Source organism: Vicia villosa, linkage group LG6 (assembly GCF_029867415.1).
Source record: "Vicia villosa cultivar HV-30 ecotype Madison, WI linkage group LG6, Vvil1.0, whole genome shotgun sequence".
In the NCBI taxonomy this organism is placed as follows: domain Eukaryota; kingdom Viridiplantae; phylum Streptophyta; class Magnoliopsida; order Fabales; family Fabaceae; genus Vicia; species Vicia villosa.
The window spans coordinates 154944042-154963372 of NC_081185.1; the positions used below are offsets into that span (position 1 = coordinate 154944042).

The 19331-nt window shown below is 32.5% G+C and overlaps 3 protein-coding genes and 1 pseudogene across 4 annotated transcripts; 3 read left to right on the plus strand and 1 right to left on the minus strand.

The window, feature by feature from the left end:
- Nucleotides 1-1402: 1402 nt before the first annotated feature.
- On the plus strand, nt 1403-2333 carry LOC131615052 (uncharacterized). Its single transcript, XM_058886567.1, has 3 exons — nt 1403-1592; nt 1755-1883; nt 2167-2333. Exons 1-3 carry the CDS (start codon nt 1403-1405, stop codon nt 2331-2333), a joined length of 486 nt encoding a protein of 161 aa, XP_058742550.1.
- Nucleotides 2334-3543: 1210 nt separating this feature from the next.
- On the plus strand, nt 3544-3972 carry LOC131615053 (putative zinc finger A20 and AN1 domain-containing stress-associated protein 8). Its single transcript, XM_058886568.1, has one exon. The coding sequence runs from the start codon at nt 3544-3546 to the stop codon at nt 3970-3972; it is 429 nt and encodes a 142-aa protein (XP_058742551.1).
- A 1053-nt stretch (nt 3973-5025) lies between these two features.
- LOC131610651 (uncharacterized) lies at nt 5026-7743 on the plus strand (annotated as a pseudogene).
- A 62-nt stretch (nt 7744-7805) lies between these two features.
- On the minus strand, nt 7806-16307 carry LOC131610652 (peptide-N(4)-(N-acetyl-beta-glucosaminyl)asparagine amidase). Of its 2 annotated transcripts, XM_058882657.1 has the most exons (18): nt 16109-16307; nt 15979-16032; nt 15719-15886; nt 15507-15605; nt 14891-14977; nt 14516-14598; nt 14154-14267; nt 13604-13658; nt 13387-13473; nt 12691-12746; nt 12534-12593; nt 12348-12435; nt 11317-12063; nt 11170-11230; nt 10123-10225; nt 9709-9843; nt 9320-9411; nt 7806-7946 (listed from the first exon to the last, which is right to left on the minus strand). In XM_058882657.1, exons 1-17 carry the CDS (start codon nt 16184-16186, stop codon nt 9327-9329), a joined length of 2160 nt encoding a protein of 719 aa, XP_058738640.1. In that variant the 5' UTR covers nt 16187-16307; the 3' UTR covers nt 7806-7946; nt 9320-9326. The 2 variants fall into 2 exon arrangements, with proteins under 2 accessions (XP_058738640.1, XP_058738639.1); XM_058882656.1 differs by lacking the exon at nt 7806-7946 and having other exon boundaries at nt 9111-9411.
- Between the last annotated feature and the right edge of the window lie 3024 nt (nt 16308-19331).

The window sequence follows — 19331 nt, forward strand, 5'->3', positions numbered from 1 at the left end:
GTATTTTAGGCCTCAAATAAGTACTCATGAGATGGAATTTCTCGTCTTGAACCTGAAACACCGATTGGGTTTATGTCCGAACGTGAAGTTCCACAATTTTCAATTCAAGTTGGTATTGAAAATATTAAAATTGAAAAACAACAAAGATGTTCAGTTAAAAAACTCGAGAGGTATTCACAAGGGAAAAGGATACACTTCTTATGATATCATAGCCCAATGTTTCAAAGGATCCTATTGTGGGAGTTGATAAAAAAGGATACAGCTATTGGTTAAGAATCACTGATAATTATAACCAATATTGTGGACAGTCGCGAGAAAAGCTACAAGGCCAATTAAAATGCCGATGGCATCGAATAAATGGCCTTGTTCAAATTTCTTTGGGGTGTTACGAACAAGTTTATCATGAAAAAAAGTGGTACATCATAAAATGATATCTTGGCTAATGCACGTGCTTTTTTTCCTTCAAGACGAAGGTGCAACATTCAATCTTGATTATGCATGGCGATTGTTAAAAAGATGAACCTAAATGGATGGGAGCATCGACTAAAAATTCTTTAAAAAGAACAAAGAATTCTGCTAGTAATGCGCACTCATCAAGTTATGAGTATAACTCATAATCACCAATGGAGCCTCCAATGGGGCAACAAGCAGCAAAAAGGAAGGGTAAGGCAAAGGAAAATGCAAACGCGTCTGAATCTCCTTCTAATGTTGTGCAAGATACATGGAATAAAAAAGTAACAACAATGGAAAGATTAGCCCAATGTAAGGAGGAAGAGATGGAGTTTAAAGCAATACAACTCATCATGTCAGACACTTCTACGATGAATGATAGTCAACGTGATATTCATGAAAAATATTGAAATATGGATATTAGTTAAGATGAAAAGTAACTATTATGTAGTAATTGTTATGTATCAACACGTATGTGAAATGATCTTTAGTACTGCTTTAATTTATAATAAATATTATATTGTTATTCAAACTAGCTGTTAGTCAAACTAGTTGTTATTCAAACTAGCCGTTAGTCAAACTAGCTGTTATTCAAACTAGCCATTATATATACTACCACTCTTCTTATTCTTCTCTCACTCTTTCTTATTCTTCTTTCATTTTTCTTTGATTTTTCTTTCACTTTAATGGATTGAAACAACTCAAATGATCTCGACAAACTCCTTTGTTGACTGAAGAAGAATTTATGGACAACATAGATGAGGAACTACTAATGTCAATGCTCGAGAAGGAACGTTAATCTGGTATTCCGAAGAAGGTTCAAAATGCATAGACATTTCTTTCTTTGAATTGTATACGCCTTTGGAAATCATGATGCATATTTCCAAAGGAGGGTCGATGCAACTAGTAAAATGGGTTTTCACCATTATAGAAATGCACATTTGCTATTCGTATGTTGGCATATGGGCCTCTCGCTGACATTGTAGACGAATATGTTCGAATTGGTAAAAGCACTTCAGTTGAGTGCTTAGAAATATTTGTTAGGAGCGTGAATGTTGTATTTGGGGCCGAATATTTGAGAAATCCTAACAACACTGATGTTGAAGATCTTTTACAAATGGGAGAATCATGTGGCTTTCCAGGTATGTAGGGTTCCATTGATTGTAAGCACTAGGAATGAAAAAATTATCATGTTGCATGGAAAGGACAATTTTGTCGAGGTGATCATGGAAAGCCCACAATCATGCTTGAAGCAGTGGCATCATAATACTTATGGATTTGGCATGTATTTTTTGGTATTGCAGGTTCAAACAATGACATTAATGTGCTAAACCAATCCAACGTGTTTAAAGAAGTTTTGAAAGGGCATGCTCCTACTGTAAAATATACAATTAATGGGACACCATATAACATGGGGTATTATTTAGCAGATGGTATATATCCTGTGTGGGCTACATTTGACAAGACCATTTCAATGCCCCAGGGAGAAAAGAGAAAACTATTTGCACAACATCAAGAATCGGCATGAAAGGATGTGGAGCGGGGATTTGGAGTGCTTTAATCTCGATTTACATTTATACGTGGTTCAGCGCGTGCATGGCACATGAAAACCCTCAAGCATATCATATATGCTTGCATCATATTACACAACATGATTGTTGAAGATGAACGACAAACATATGGAGGTGATTTTAAATTACTCTTATGATAATGTAGACAACGACAACTCAACAACTGAAACATTTAATGGTCCTCATTCGAATCTTGCAACAAGACTACAAATAAGAGCAAGTCCTCGTGAAAAACAAGTTCATCGCCAACTTCAAGGAGATCTAGTCGAGTATATTTGGGAACATTTTGGACACGAGGATGATGAAATTTAAGTTTGACTAATTATATGATGTTAATTATTTTTATTGTTTTTAGTTATATGTCATGTATTTGAGATTAATTTTAATTTTAATTTTAAATTTTAAGTTTAATTTGATTTTTATTTATTTTATATAAATTGTAGTTTATATAATTTAAATTGTTATTTTAAATTAAATTTTATTTAATATAAATAAAACATTATTATATAAAGTAAAGTTGTGGGACCCAAGATGAATTCTTTAGAGTTAAACCCTTGGAGTGAAAATTAGATGAGTTGCTTCAAGATGATGTGGCTCAATGAATTCCACAAAGAACCGAAAGATGAGTAACACTATTGAAGATGCTCTAAGTTGCAATTATAAATAAAATTATTTTAGATCATTAAAATAGAATTTTTATTAAGCATTTTTTTGAATAAAAGTTTAATTTGAAAATTTTAATGTCAAAAAAGAATTAAGATATAAATAAGAATTAATTTAATAAAACAAAAATAATATATAACTAGTCATATCAAGAACTTACATAAGATTAGGATATACTGAAATTAATATTTTATTTTTACAAAATAACTCAATTTTTTCTTTGGGAAATTAATGTAGTTTTAGAAGTAGACGGTAGACCTGTTTATTTCGTTCCATCTTTATCTTCCTTCTAATCAAACTATAAAATAATCATTATTTTATCTTCTTTTATCTTTCTTTTAATTTTTTTATAAATTAAATAAAATGTAAATAAAATAGGATTAAGTTGTCCCGAATTATTATTTTCAGAGCCTATAAATTACTTTTATTTTTTGAGAAACTAAATTGGTTACGTTTTTTTCTCAAAAATTAAATTAGATTTACACTTTTTTTCAATTTTTTAATTAAAATAAAACAATTGAATTATATCTTAAATGTAAATTTAGATCAAATCAATATTAATTTGATTCAATCCTAACTAAATTTTAAATAAAATTTTATCTCGATCCAATCCTAAGAGAGTAAAGATTATATTTAAAATTAAAATTGGATAACAATTACTTTCCTATTTTTTTTGTTAGATAGTTTCCTAAAATATGGTATTATTAGTTATAATCATCTAGCAATTATCTCCTATAAATTAACACAACCTAATCAACCATTCAATTTCAAGCTTAAATCTTTTCTCCATAAAACTCTCCCTTACTCCAAGTTTGCAAACATCTCTTTTACTCTTTTTCTTAAGTCAACTAAGTGAAACATGGTTCCATCACTCTGTGTCAATGGTTGTGGTTTTTATGGTTCTTCTTCAAACAAGAACCTCTGTTCAAAGTGTTACAATGATTATCTCAAAAAAAATATTGAGAAGTCAAATGACGAAAGCTTTGTTTTTGAATCATCTTCTTCTTCTTCTTCAGTGACCCCTAATATTGATAGTATTTGTGAGCTTGTGGCAGCTACTTCTCTTACCGATAATCAAAGCGTTAAGACAAAGAAAAATAGGTGCGAGAGTTGCAACAAAAAAGTGGGATTATTAGGGTTTAATTGTCGTTGTGGAAATGTATTTTGTAAAATGCATAGATATCCTGAAGAACATGCATGCAAGGTAGATTTAAAGGAGATTGGTCGTCAAATATTAAATAAACAAAATCCTTTATGTGTGAGTGATAAGTTAGAACACCGAATTTAGATATGATAAATCAATAAATAGTTGATATTATTTCAAATTTTTGTTTCTCATAATTAAGATTGTAAATATATATATTCTTTATGAATATAGTTTTTTATTATTAGCCCTTCAATAATTTTTAAATATTCTTATTTATAAATATTTTTGGATTAATACATATTTTGTTAATATGGACGGTTTTTTAAATTAAATTACATTTATCTGTAATTTTTTAAATGTATATTTTAAATTAATCAAGTATAAATAAATTGATTATCATATAATTTGAATTAATGTTTATTCAATAAATGATAATAAATTTATTTATTAATCATTTAAATAGATTTTTATTTTTTAAGTATTATTTTTTTAATTTAATAATAATCATTTAATTAAATTTATAATCATTTAGCATAAAACTATTATTCTATTTAAATAAAAATTTATTATTCAAATTAGCTAAATGATTATAAATTTATCTGGGATCTAATCTCCTCCTGACCAGTTTTGTTTTCTTTTGTTTCACAAAAGTGTTGTTTTTATTTTGTTCCACAAAAGTTGAATAGTCATGTTTCATAAGTACTCCCTCAGTTTTAAATTATAAAACGCTTTAAATAAATAAAAAATTGTCTCAAATTATCCCTCACTCTTAAATTATAAAACGCTTTAAATAAAAAGAATTGTGTCTTAAATTATAAGTTATTTAACAATTTCAATCAATATTTATAATTTTTTTTTATTATACTCAAATATTTATTATGATTTCTTCATTCAACTCTTTTAATTTCTCTTTCATGTGTAATTATAAAGGTATTACTGCAAAGTCATATATAATTTGTCTTTTTCATATAATAATAATTAATTAAGTTGGGACTTGGAAGTAATAATTTATAAAAGAAAAAAAATTAAACCTATCTTTTCTCTTTCACGTAACAGCATACCGAGCATAGTACTAGTAGTAGGTTACAGCAAATTTGGCGGCGGCAACAGCTTTTGTATCAAAATAATTACTTTTTTATATTGTATATATAAATATATGTAGTGAGAGACTAGACAATAAAAGAAAAAAAAAATTGATTTTCTCTCTCACATAACATTGTTACTGTAACGAGTATAGTATCCATTTCATTTTCCCTCTCAAACTTCACCAAGATTTCGCTCTCCTTCTCATTGCTTAATCCTTCATTTTTTCCTCTAATTTTTCTATTTAATTTGGATACATCTATTTATGGGTGATTGAAAATCTAAAGTAAAGTGAGTATTTTAATTTTCCCTCAATTTTTCTTCTTTTTCGGTAGAACCCTAAAATCCCAATTTGTTAAAAAAATAAATTAATTTTATCAATTTATCGTAAATGGTTTCCTTCATAATCAATTAGTTTCAATATTTTCTTATAATATTAGTATGAATAACTATTTTAAATAATTTCATTATTCTCTTTATAGGATGAAGAAATTTTTTCCGGTACTTTCTAGAGACAAAGCTACTTCTTCGACGAATCTAGAAGCATCGGAAACTCAACATTCAAATGAGATTATCAAAGTTGTTGATTATGAATTGTTGGAAACGGATCCAGGAATTAGGCCTCCCATTTCAAGCTATCATCATGACATCCAAAATGAGGTAAGAAAAGCTTATTTAAAAATAGGTCGTCATCAACCTCATAACAATTTTGTTTACCTTAGGTCTGTTCAAGTTAAACAAAGACGTCGATTTTGCAAAAACAGGTTTGATTTGTATGCCTGGATTAATTATAGTGAATCTAAGGACCTAACATTTTCTTTGCCATGTTTTTCGTTTAAAAATGTCTCTAAATATGGAGGGGTCACTTTGTGGAAGACGGTTTTGGTAATTGGAAGAATGCTCAAAGATTGGCTAATCATGCCACTTCTAATAGTCGTGTTGATTGTGTGCATATGAATTATGCTCTCATGAACCCAAATCAAAGTATTAAGGCCGCATTTGTTAATCAAACTAAGCAAATGAATGTCGAATATCATATTCGTGTAAACACATCCCTTATAGCTACTAAGTTTCTTTTGAGGTGTGGCATGCCATTTAGAGGGAGTGACGAGTCCCTTAACTCTTTATTTAAGGGGTCATTTCTTGAGTTGGTGGACACTTTAAAGGAAATTAACCCCGAGATAGCTAGTGTAATAAGTTGTGCTAAATAACCTTATGACTGCCCCTGAGATTCAAAAAGATCTTGCCGCTGCTTGTGCTTGTGAAATAACTTAACAAATTATATGTGATATTGCGGATGATGTGTTTTGTGTTTTGATTGACGAATTTGGTAATGCTGGTAAAGAACAAATGGATGTTGTTATTCGTTATGTTAATTGTGAAGGTTTGGTAAAAGAAAGGTTTCTTGGCATTCTAAGTGTTAAAGAAACAAGTGCTAAATCACTTAAGGAGGCACTTGAGAAGTTGTTGTTTATTAATGGCTTGAGTTTATCTAGCATTAGAGGGCAAGGGTATGACGGAGCTAGCACTATGAGAGGTAAGTTTGGTGGTTTGAGAACTTTAATCCAAAATGAGAATTCATCTACTTATTATGTGAATTGTTTCGCCCATCAACTTCAATTGGCACTTGTTGTATGTGCTAAGACTCACAAAGATGTTAGTGGTTTTTTTGGTAAGGTCAACATGCTTGTTAATTTCATACTATCTTCTAATAAGAGACAAGAATTGCTTCGGAACAAACAAGTAACTCAGTTTGCTAAATTGATTGAAGAGAGTCAGATAGAGACTGGTAGTGGATTAAATCAAGAATCATCTATTGCTAGAGCAGGTGACACTCGTTGGGGTTCCCACTTTAGGACTCTCACTAGTTTGATGACTTTGTATGGTGCCATTATTGGGGTTCTTGAAGAAGTTGGGAATGATACGTCATTTGAAAAATATGGAGAAACTATGCTTTTGTTAGATGTGCTTCAATCTTTTGATTTTATCTTCATGTTATATATGATGGTTGAGATTTTAGGATTTACAAGTGATTTGAGTGTAGCGTTACAAAAGCGTGATCAAGATCTTTTGAATGCTTTGTCACTTGTTAATGCTACCAAACAAGAATTACAAGAAATGAGGAATGATGGATGGGAAGAACTTATATCTAAGGTTATGGAAATTTGCAATAAGCATGATATTGATGTACCTGATATGGATGCACCGTATGTGCAAGGGAAGAAACCTAGGCGACACGCTACAACTTCTAGTGTTTCTAATTTGCATCATTATAAGCACGGTTGTCTGTTTAATGTTTTAGATTTGCAGTTGCATGAGCTCAATGCAAGGTTTGATGAAGAGAATACTGAACTTTTACAATGTGTTTCATGTTTGAGTCCTTCATCATCATTTGCAGCTTTTGATGTGAAAAAATTACTAAGGATGGTTGAACTTTATCCAAATGATTTTGTAGATGTGCCAGAAGTGGTGGTGCGATATCAACTTCAAAATTATGTTCGAAATGTTCGAAGTGACCCAAATTTTGCAAAGTTAAAAGGGCTTTCAGATCTTTGTGCAAAACTTGTAGAAACAAATAAGTGCAACACATTTGATATGGTTTATAAGCTTCTGAAGTTGGCTTTAGTCTTGCCGGTAGCAACTGCAAGCGTGGAACATGTTTTTTCTGCCATGAAATTTGTGAAGAGTCAGTTATGTAATAAAATTAGTGACCAGTGGTTAAATGATCGTCTTGTAACTTTTATAAAAAGAGATGTTCTTGGAACAATTAACAATGATGTTATTTTAGCTCATTTTCAAGAAATGGATGGTAGACGATTTTTATTTTAATGTATTGCTTTAAACAATATTATTTTTTTATTTTTAATATGATTTAGTTTGTAGTTTCTTTCTTGTTTAGCCCCACCAATATGTAATGTCTGAATCCGCCTCTGGTCATATACATACCTTCTCACCACTCTGTGTATTGTAGCCCTAAAAGAAATGAAAAGAGATACAAGAGATACCTTCTCGCCACTCTGTGTATTGTAGCCCTAAAAGAAATGAAAAGAGATACAAGAGATAAACAAACTAATCAATAAAATATGAAACACGAGGATGTCAACCACAATAAAAATCAGCAAGTCGTAGGTGGTGAGTGGAACAATGGCGGGACCAAACAAAGGTGGTGATCAATAAAATTTAAAGTTTGTGGTGAACAAACACATCTTATCTTAAGTTTTGCTGTGGCTTGTGAAAGGAGAAGCAACACAAGTGTGTTGTGTTTGTGTTAAGTTTGGGCAAACTATCCATAACTAGAGACATGAGATAATTATACACAATAGTTTGAATGTTCAATTTGATCGATTTTCTAAGCTGCTTACACTCCAAAAACATATTTCATCCTTATAACTATGTAAGCAAAAATAGTTCATTTTAAAAAAAATAAAATTTAAGCAAAAGTTTACAATCTTCATATTTAATGATAGTAACTATAATATTAAAATTTCCATTTAAAATTACTAAGACCTATGCTTAAAAGCTTAAGGTTATGGAGAGACTGAAACTAATTATATTTAAAACTAAAATAAATATATTTCAAATCAAAAAGGCAAAATTGCGCGCATATTTTCTTACCTTAATTAATTGATCAGATGTTTTAAATTACAGCATAGTGGTTTGAGTGTGAGGACAATTCATGTGGCCACCACAGTTCGAATCCTAGTCACCATACTCCCCTTCCCAACATATTTAATTAAGAAGTGTTGGCACTTGGCCACTAAAAATAAAAGCTATCTTTGAGACTTTATGAAAAAAAGTGGAAAAAACTTATGAAAATGTCTCAGCTGTTTTAGTAATTTCCTTCAAACAGTCTCACAAAACTTATACTTACATATGGAGCCAAAAGCACTTAAGTCGTAGGGATATTTTGGAGCGCCAATTAAATGGGTTAGAAAACAAATATGTATCATTCGAAACTCAAACATTACCAAGCTAATAAGACAAAGAGAAATGCTAGCAACACTCTCTTTTGAACACTCTCTCAAACACTCACTTTCTTATTGGTTGAAACATGTGTGGGTCCTACTACTTTATGTGGGACCTATTTTCAAAATGAGGGGCCCACACATGTTTCAACCAATAAGAAAGTGAGTGCTTGAGAGAGTGTTCAAAAGAGAGTGTTGCTAGCACTCCTCATAAGACAAATTATAAATCAATGCAGTCCTATAAAGATGTTTTCATTCTATTGGAAACATTTCCCAGTGTATAATAATATGATGCATGCATTCAAGGTGATGCATCTTTTTGAGCTATTGATAAAATAAATATACATTTCTTTAATGAAAAGAAATATTGACAAATTTTGCTCAATTTTTCATCAAAAATGGAAAATAAAAGAAAATGTTCAATCCGACTCACAATTTACCTATATTTCATAATGTTTTGGCATAGAGGTCAATGCTACCAATTTGTAGCCGGGAATTAGAATGAATGTCTTTGACTGCCAGAAACCTGAACCTGCAAAGTCATTTCCATCCATGCTTATTAATAATATGTCAAGAATAATTCTGATGATCTAATTCCATTAAGCAAAAAGCAATGATTTACTTTATTAACACTGACTCTGTAAATAATTTTTACATATATATTTAATCATATTAGTTTACACAAGTTTTACAAATTCGTCCAATCAAATTTTACCATCTTAATCCTTAGTAAACAGATATTTTATGAAATTTTAAAATGTACTAAAGATGACAAACTATGATCAGATGTTTGTATAAAATCATAAGACAGTACTATAAATAAAATTACCTGAAGAGATTAGATGGAAAACTTGTTGAGTTGATCATGTATGTTTTACGTTGGAAACGGTTTTCAAAGAACTGTGAGGTTTGCTTGTCCAAAACTTTCCAACTGACCCCCTCATCATCGCTCTCTTCAAGAATCCTGGGAAAATAACACATGCTTTATTAACAGATGATTATGCATGAAAACTCAATTATAGTTAGAGGGAGTATACAGGATATAAAGACACATTTCCAAAATTTGTGACATTAATTGGGTGATACACAAAATCCTTAGTAATCAAAATGTGCATTTCTTTCTTTTAGTTTTAAGATAAAGAGATACTCTCTACTCCTTATTCACTCGTTACTGCTAATAATAATAATTAAAAAATGAACCAAAAATGAAGCATCGTATCATCAAATATTCAGAAATCCATACCAATCCATTGGATCCCTTTCTGGGGCATCATTGGCTGACATCAATTCATATGCCACGAGCTCAAACTTCTTGTTATCAAATGTTCTATACACGATCCAACAACCTACAGTTAAATATTTAACAATATTATTTTAGGAAGAGCATCAAGAGAGCAATGTCTGCCAGCACACTTAGAATAGTAATAAAATGAAATCATACTATTGGTTGGCACTACTATTTAAAATGATTATAGTTGAGTTTCTTGCTCTATTATTTTTCGTATCATAGTTATGAATTCATTTTTATTAATCTTAAAATTGATGTCCTGAAGACAGAACGCAAACAGAGCATAACTCCTAGGATTGAGTAATTTAACATTGAATTATCAATTCAGAGAAACTAGCTTGACAGTCTGTTAACCAAAAAACATTAGACTAATAGTAGCTTGAACTGTAAAGTTTATGGGAGTGGTAAAATCTGTCGTTAAACTTCCATGTAAGAGTTAAGGAATGTCAATGAGATAGTTTGAGTAATGACAGAAATATCGTATAGTTGGAAGTTACAAATACAATCAATCAAAATCTTACATTAAGAAAATTTCATTAATATAATTAGGATTTAGTATAACTAGATGGAAGTTGAAAGTAATGCAACATGTGCTTTTCTATAGGATAGTACAAGTCATGTTTTCATTTTGCAAGTGAAACATGGCAACTTCTTTATTAAGATATTATATAAAAGTGTATACTCTTATAATGCAATCTGACCTATGTGAGTATTGTAGAAGCTTTATAATAGTTGGTAGAATACGGTTAGTAGGCATCATGACACCTGTCCTTACTAGTGACAGCTGTAACCAACTCAGTGGAGATGGTATTAGTATACGTTATGTCCTTGATAGTGTAGGATAAGAATCAATTAGTATAGTTGTTCCCTCCTTGTAACTAAATTCATCAGATTCATTCAATACAAAATATAAGTTCAGTAACAATGTTTCTCTCCTTTATCTTAATTTCTAATATGACGTGAATCAAATTTTGTAACCTCAAAAGCCATTTAAAAATATACCTTTTGCTCCATTTGGTTCTTCCCATTTTGATATTTGAGTTCCATCAAATGCTGATGTTACCTGAAATTTTATAAAACAAAAACAAGTTATTAATGCTATAAATCATTAATGTTAAAACATATAAAATAAGTCAGATATAAACTCACAATCCCTAATGGCAACTCCTCAGCACTTGCAACGACTGAACCGGAATGTAATCTATTTAACCTCAGTAGGGGCAACATAAACATATCTTTCCCATAGTTTTCACACTTGTTAAGGTTGTGAACCATGTCATCTAGAGCGTCTAGCACAACGGGCAATGCTAAAGAAGTTACTACAGGGTTACCAACCAAACAAATTTCAACCCTCCCATCTGTACTCACTTTTTTTTCAACTGAAAGTGCGTCAAGTAAACTGTGAAAAGATGGCAAAAGTTTCTGAAACGTTGGGTCGTTTAGAACTGAATCGATAGAGGCCCTTCTTGATTTAAAAGGGGAACTGCGAAGAACCAAGAGAATTCCTTTCGTAATCCCAAGTACTTCGACAGCTTCAGCCTTTGTGAGTTTTTCCTCAATAAATTGATGTAGTACAGGACGGAACGCATTATAAATCTTAGTCACGTGCTCATCTACGCACAAACGAACTGGGCAATCAGATGAACTTAGGTTATCAGAACCAATTTCAGATCTGGATTTGCGCCATTGCTCATTCCCACTTCTTCTTCCAGGTAATGAGAGGGACTCGTCATCTTCAAAATGCAAACTCCTCTCAAGTTGTTGGTTTTCTTCCATATCACGTGCTTCAATTATTGAAAGTAGTTGTGATGAATAGCCTCTTCGACATTCTTTGGTTATATCAGCAAGTAAAGATGATTGAGAAGCCTCTGTAAGCATAGTTCGTCGAGATAGGACCTTAAATTTTGAAAAAGGTAAAAAAGCTCATAATTGATTATTACCAAAATCAGGGACCTTGATTCCTAATGCAAGTGTGGGAAGCTTGTATATTAAGAAAACATAAGGAAAGAAAGAATATATTCCCTCTGGTCCTATTTATAAGAGAAAACTTACTTCTTAGGTTTATTGAAGAATCAATGTATCTGGACTGTATAGTAGACCAAATACATTGATTATTCAATGAATCTAAAAAATTGACTTTCTCTTAAATAGGACCAGAGGGAGTAGATTGTAAAACCTACCTCATGCCACTTCCTTGTGTACCGTTTGGTGACATCATAAGTTCCATCTTTCGCAATGGCAATAACATAATCTAATTTCTTATTCCACCTAATTCCACAGATTTAAAAAGTGTGATGCATGCAAGATGAAAAGAATAACTACTTTCTTAAGTCAATTAAAAGGTGTTAATGGAAAATGAATAATACCCTTTTTCATATAATAATGGCTTGTCATAGATGGCTTCACAAGGATCAAGATGCATCCATCTGTAAGATCATATGGGCTCAGAAAAAAAACACTGTCCCACCAGATATAGTTTTAACAGCATATTACAAGAACAAGTAACTATTGTGTTAATTGTACCTTCCCAGGAATTGAGAGAAGCACTCAGTCCAAACATGGTCTGTAAAGTCCAAGATCTGGATATATCAAACAAAATTCAGTTACAAAAAAACATATTCCTCACAAAACAAACAAGCACGTGTATTTGTGAATATAAGCAAAGAGTTCAGAAGACTTTAAACTCACAATAAATGAAATTTACTAGCAAAACTGTGGGGAATATTTAGTGAAAACTGGCCCAACCATCCCACAGAAATCAACAAACACTAGTGCCAAAACACCATAAGGGGCAAAGTGATAGCAATAAGAATGCAAGGCTAATTTCAATAATTTAGTTCAGTTTTACGTGCATAACTACCTTTTTCTTACTGATTACAGTTCAATAAGAATATCCATAGCTGGAACTATTTTTCTATGTATATCTGAGCTAACATGTATTATGTGTGTGTAAGACTAAGACGATTTACCAGAACACAAGATATTTAATGTTTGGCATATGACATTTGGTATTGCATTTGTAATGTTAAAATCATCACGTGCTATTTGCCACAATATAAGTATCGCAAAGATTTAAACCCTGTCTACAATTCTACACCATGCATCCTAGCTATTTATGATACAGAACATCAGCACATTATCTGCTCTATTGTAACATAAAAAACTAAGAAAGACTAGCACTGAAAAGACTAAATTTCATCTAGTATTCTTGTTACAAACCAGACGTGACTCGTAGCCAAAAGCTCGACAATAGAGCGTAAAGCAATTGGCCCATTCTCCACAGCGGCCTTCTCTGGTTTCCACAATCTGCAAATTGAAATTGAAAGAGAATAAAGGGAGTGTCCAAAGCAAATGTGATAGGCATTGCAGTCGATTTGAAAGTTGGCCAAGTGTATAAAATACATCATTAGCTAGCAGTTTAACGCAAGTTGAATACCTTTTTTGGATCATTATACCGAGGGAAGCGAGTCATTTTGGAGCAAACAGTGCAGCTGTGATGTGGAAATATAAATGTGAATAGCCGGAAAATTAAGGAAGTCGGGCAAATTGCGGAAACTAAAATTAGTGAACATGACAGAAACCTACGAAAATGCTTTATAAGAGAAAGGCCATTCAAACAGGAAACGGGATTAATTTAGTATATGTAAAGGGGGAATAATTCAGTTCATAACAAAACAAGATTATCTGGCACTGCCTGATCTAAATATATTCAAACAGGAAAAAGCTTCTGGATCTTGAAAAACATGATACTTTCAAATATAAAGAAACTAAAAAAGAATTAAAAAAATTAAAATAGGCAGACAGACCAGTTGACTAACCATAGCTTACCAAAGGTTCAACGATAGTTCAAAATTCAAATGCATGATATCATTCGAAAAAAGATATATACCATAATATGATAATTACCAAACCCACATTTCTGATCTCACTACAAGGAAATACATTTATCTCACATTAAATTAAAACAAATATTCAATTGGTCATACCGGTATATTTCAACCCTGGAAGCTCCATAAAGAGTTTCAGAAGGAAGTGGAGCAGTCATACCCTGGCCTACAGTTTCGTTGCCACAGCCGTGACAAGCTGGTGAATTCACCCATCTATTCAATGAGGACAAGACAGAAATCTAAATGATTAGAAGCAATCAAAAAAAGAGCACAAGTACAGGTGAGTTGGTGTTTTTTATGGGAGGAGAGAAAAACAAAATATAACTCAGCTAAGCCACAAATCTATGTGACTCATGTTTGATTTAAATCATAAATAAATATTTTCTGTTCTTATGGAGTGATTATCTATTGATACATTTCATTCATTTGGCATGAATAAACAATATATAACCAACTTAAACCTGAAGGATCGCTTGAACCAAAAAAGCAGTTGCAGCAGGAAAGCATGATCACGTTCTATTTTTGAAGGATTGAAGTTCCCCTCCTGAAGAATAATTATCAGGATTACATCAATTACAAAACAATTGTAGCATAGTACCAAAGGCTGTGCTTATGGAACCTCATGCATAAAGAGAGATATCCATACACAAGTGCTTGATAAAACAAAAATAGAAACAAACTTGGAGTGAATGAATTTCTAGAGTAGTAAGAGATACAGTAAAAAGAGTTTGATGGTGAGTTAACACATAACATGACATGATATGGACATCCTTTATACATTATTGATCACAAGGAGTTAAGATTTTCTTTTGAAAGATAAATTTACAGGAACTTACTTTGGCCAAAGAAACCAATGCTTTCTCCTCAAGCTCTTCAACAGGAACAGACTTCCGAGCAGCCTCCTGGCGTTTTTCATCTTCATACTGTAAGATATCACAACAATCAACACATGAAATCAATCATGATGTAACTAATTTTCTTAAGGAAGCTTGTTTCTTATACTGAGTCTCTTGTGAAACCATTTAGAGTTGTTCTACTTTAAAAATAAACCTCACTTTCGCAAACAGTTGTGTTATTTGAACATCCAAATACAAACACCATTTATGCTTATCTCTGCCTCTCTCTCTCTCTTACTTTTTATCATCTATAACTTACACACACTTCAAAAATACATATAAAAAATCAAAGAATATTGTACTTGACATCAAAGGATATTTTCTCTTTCGAAAATTATATAAGCAGTTTCATGAACTAAATGTCATGTGTTCCTCATTCCAAAGAAAAAATAAAACAAAAACTACCACTATTGAGTAAATTTTGTATTCCGGTCCTCGAATTATCAATGTCGAACAATTTAGTCCCTCAAATTTATGAAATAGCAAATTAGTTTCTTAAATTGACTCTACTTCTATGATAACGAATGACGTAACGTAATAATAAGGTGAGAATTACCATGAGGACTTGAGTAACATAAGGTCGCACTCTACTCTCAAATTCCTGAATATTTTCACTAGCAACATACTGCTGCAACATGAGTGCTTCCTCTTCAGCCTGAACAGATTCACTCAAACAAACAAAGAAATGAGAAAAAATATCATATATATTAAAAACCAAGTCAAGCTTATGAAAAATCGAAGCAAAAATCGACGATGGAAAACCTAAACCTGCAAGAGCCTAGCAAATTCCTCATCGGATTTCAAGAACTGATTAGAGCTTGATTCACGTTGTTGAGAATCACCATCATCATCAATGGATACAAGTCGCAGTTTATCAGAAATTGTTGCGAGATCGGAATCAGTTGAAATTTGGGAATTAGGTTCAGCTCCATAAATCTATGCAATCAATCAAAAAAAAAGTATCAAATTATTTACACTTGAGAATGAAAAATGAAATTTTGAAGAGATTGTGTTGGTGTAATGAAGACCTTTTGATGATCTGGTGGAACGGAAGTGAGAGAGTAAAGCTGGAACTGAAGAACCTGCAAGAGTGAACGAAGAAGTGAAATTGAGAGTGCGGTGAGAGAATGGAAGAAGGTTTTGAAGAAAGAGGCGAACTTCGAAGCCATCGTCGGTGTCGTATTCGAGATCGAAGTTGGAGTCGTTGTGAAGAACTTGGAATGTGCGAGCCACCATTTTTCACCTTTCTGTTGAGGCTTAAGATTTTGTTAGGACTGTATTGAAATTCGAAAAGGGAAGAAGAAAGGTATCTGGTGGAAGTGTCGCAAGACACGGGTGCGTGCGTGCAAGAAACATCTTTGATGCAAAACTAAACTTTTTATCTTGTCATTTTTCTTTCATTTTTTTGTCTAAAACAAAAAGAAATTAATTAATTGAGCTTTTTGTTTGGGCCTGGATGCACTTTGGATATCTTCGATCCATATGATGTATTCTGTTTCTTTTTTCTTTTTTTTCAGTCTAGCTACAATTGCGCTATTTCGTTATTATTGAGAAATTCTAATTTTTTAGTCGTTCTATTTTTCTCTGGATTGTATTGCACGTCATCCCCCATTTGTTTCTAGGTTTTTCACATATGTTCATCATCTCATCCAAAGCTTTGTTGTTCGTTTCGAACTCAACTGCTTAGAAACAACAATCATTTGTAATCTCCACTGCTTTCAAAAGAGCAAAAGTCTCAATCATTAGAGGATATTCCTCTTCATCCATTATTATCGTTTAGAGCAAATGAGCTCTCTCTCAGGGTGGGCTTTTATGCTTTTGTTTTTGTCCGTCTAATGTGTGCCACTTGGCATACATGCGTCTTGCCAGATCCAAAGATAAAGTGCAACACTTCCCTACTGTAGCCTTTTGTGCACCCTTCTCTGGGTCCTTAGATTGCTTTGACTTCCTTTAGTCTTTCAATCCCATGCTCCCTGTGGAGTCAAGGCCTTTGACTCAGAGCATGGGCTTGATTCCTTTGGGCCTTCGCCCTTTAGTCCCTTACACCCCCAGGATTATTTGCAGTGCCCCTTCCATTGGGCCTTTAGCTTCCTCTTTTTGTCTCTAGCCCATTTCCTTCTATCTCTTTTTAGTTGTTTCTTTGTTTTATCTTTTGTTTTATTTTTATTTTTATTTGTTTTTGTTTTTAATTGTTGTAAATAATTAAAAAGAATTAGATTAAAATGAATCGAAGGAAGAAGCAATCAACCAAAATAGAGACAAGGAGGAGACGCGAAAGAGATGTTTTTGAACCTGCAAAAAAAAACAACAACGGCTGAAAAGTCGTTGCGCGCTAGCTTGTAATTTAGGGGATAGGGATGCCATGTCTAGAGCTATGCCACTGTAGAATCATTAATATTCGCAGAGACTATTTTTATTATCGGACACAACAACCAGAAGCCATAACTTTCGAAGAAAATTAAACTAATTATGATATAATGAAGTAAAGAAATATATAATTAGAAAAAGCTAGAGCTAGGTATAAAGGCTTACGACTTAGAGATTCTTAGTTTGTTAGACACAATCTATCTTACTAGCCAATTTCAAAAAGAAATTAAAATATTTGATCCAACGTCAAGTAATTTCAACGATGCGAACTCTTGGTCAAACCAAGTATTTTTCTCCCGATTTTAAATCAACGTGTGTAAAGTCTTTTTCTAAATAAATGGATTAAACGGACGAGCTGGAAGCATGTCCTACCTTTTCCTCAATTATTTGGATACAAGTTGTATAGCTTGGTCATTCAAATATTCATAATCCAGTTAAAATACGTTACTTAAGCGAGTTTAGGTCAATTCCATAAATGGTAAATGAGTGAGCTGGACGTATGTCCTACCTTTCTCTCGAGTATTTGAATACAAGTTGTATAACTTGACCATTTGATACTCACATTCTGTTAAGAAGTTATGACTAAATTTGTCTCACTCTTTTTTCAATAAACAGATAAATGGATGAGCTGGATGTATATCCTACCTTTTTCTCACGTGTTTTAATATAAGTTGTATAGCTTGGTCATTTGATACTCAAATCCCTTAAAAGCAATTCAACCAATTAAACTATTTTTTTGCCTTAGTGCGACTTTGAAAACCTTTTCATAAACGAGTATGCTTTATCCCACTATGCCAAAAATGACTTTAGGCAGTGCACCTTAGGCAACACTCATTTCCAAAAGCGCTGCTATAAGTTAAATAAAAAATAAAACACGAAAAGTATGTACGAAAATGTGGAAAAGTGCTGCTAAAAGGCCCACCTTAGACAGCGCTTATCGATAGCACTGCTAAAAGGCCCACCTTAGATGGCGCTTATCAAAAGCGTTGCTAAAGACCCACATAAGAAGCGCTGCTAAAGATCCATATTAGCAAAAGTTTTATTAAAGGGCCACATTAGACAGTGCTTTACAGAAGCGCTGCCGAAAGTCATTTAAAATTAAAATTAAAAAATATATTCTATTCATTCTTTCTATTCTCAGAACTGTTTCTCTTCTCTCGCGCGAAAAACCCTAAGCCCAGACCTCCGTCTTCCTCTTCCCCTCCGTCCGCAACCAACGCTCTCCACCGGGAGAAACAAAAACCACCGCTGTCAACCAGAAAACGCAAACGAAAAGGTTAGTCTATCAAAACCCTAAAACCCTAAGTTCCTTCTTCTTAGTCTCTCTCTCTCTCTCTAAATGTGTGTGTATGTGAATCATGATCTTTCTTTCTCTCTATCTCTCTCGCTCTGGATATCTATCTATCTATGATGTTGTACTATTAGATTTTTCAGTTAAGAATTGAATGGGTATTTGTGTGTTCATCTTTGTTTCTTAATTAATATCATATTTGGCCTTTGTTACGAAAGTTACGATGTGGTGACACGGATTTGAAATGTATTATTTGCGTATTCTTTGCAATGTCGAATGTTAGTTCTTGCAAGTTATTTTTCATATACTCTTGAGAAGATTGTGAATGAGACTGAACTTGATGAAGGTTTGATACAAAATTTCAATCCTGGTGTCAATTTATGCAAAGGGAGAGATATGAATTTTCTATTTTTCTTCAATTACCTTTTGATCTTCTGCTCAACTGTGTTTGATACAAATGACCAACTCACAATATGAGTCAGGGCCACACATATAAATTGAAAATCATTCTATCATATAGACTGATTCAATCTGGTTTGAGAAAAACTGGACCTCAAATCAAATCAAAATTCACACTGATTCAATCTGATTCAACCATTCTATCATATACAATGATGTGTCAATTTCTATGGTGTTTTGGTCTCTTAGGTCCAAGTCAAGAATCGATAACGTCAATGTTTTCCCGATAAGGTGCATTAGTTCTCGAGATCAACAACAACAACA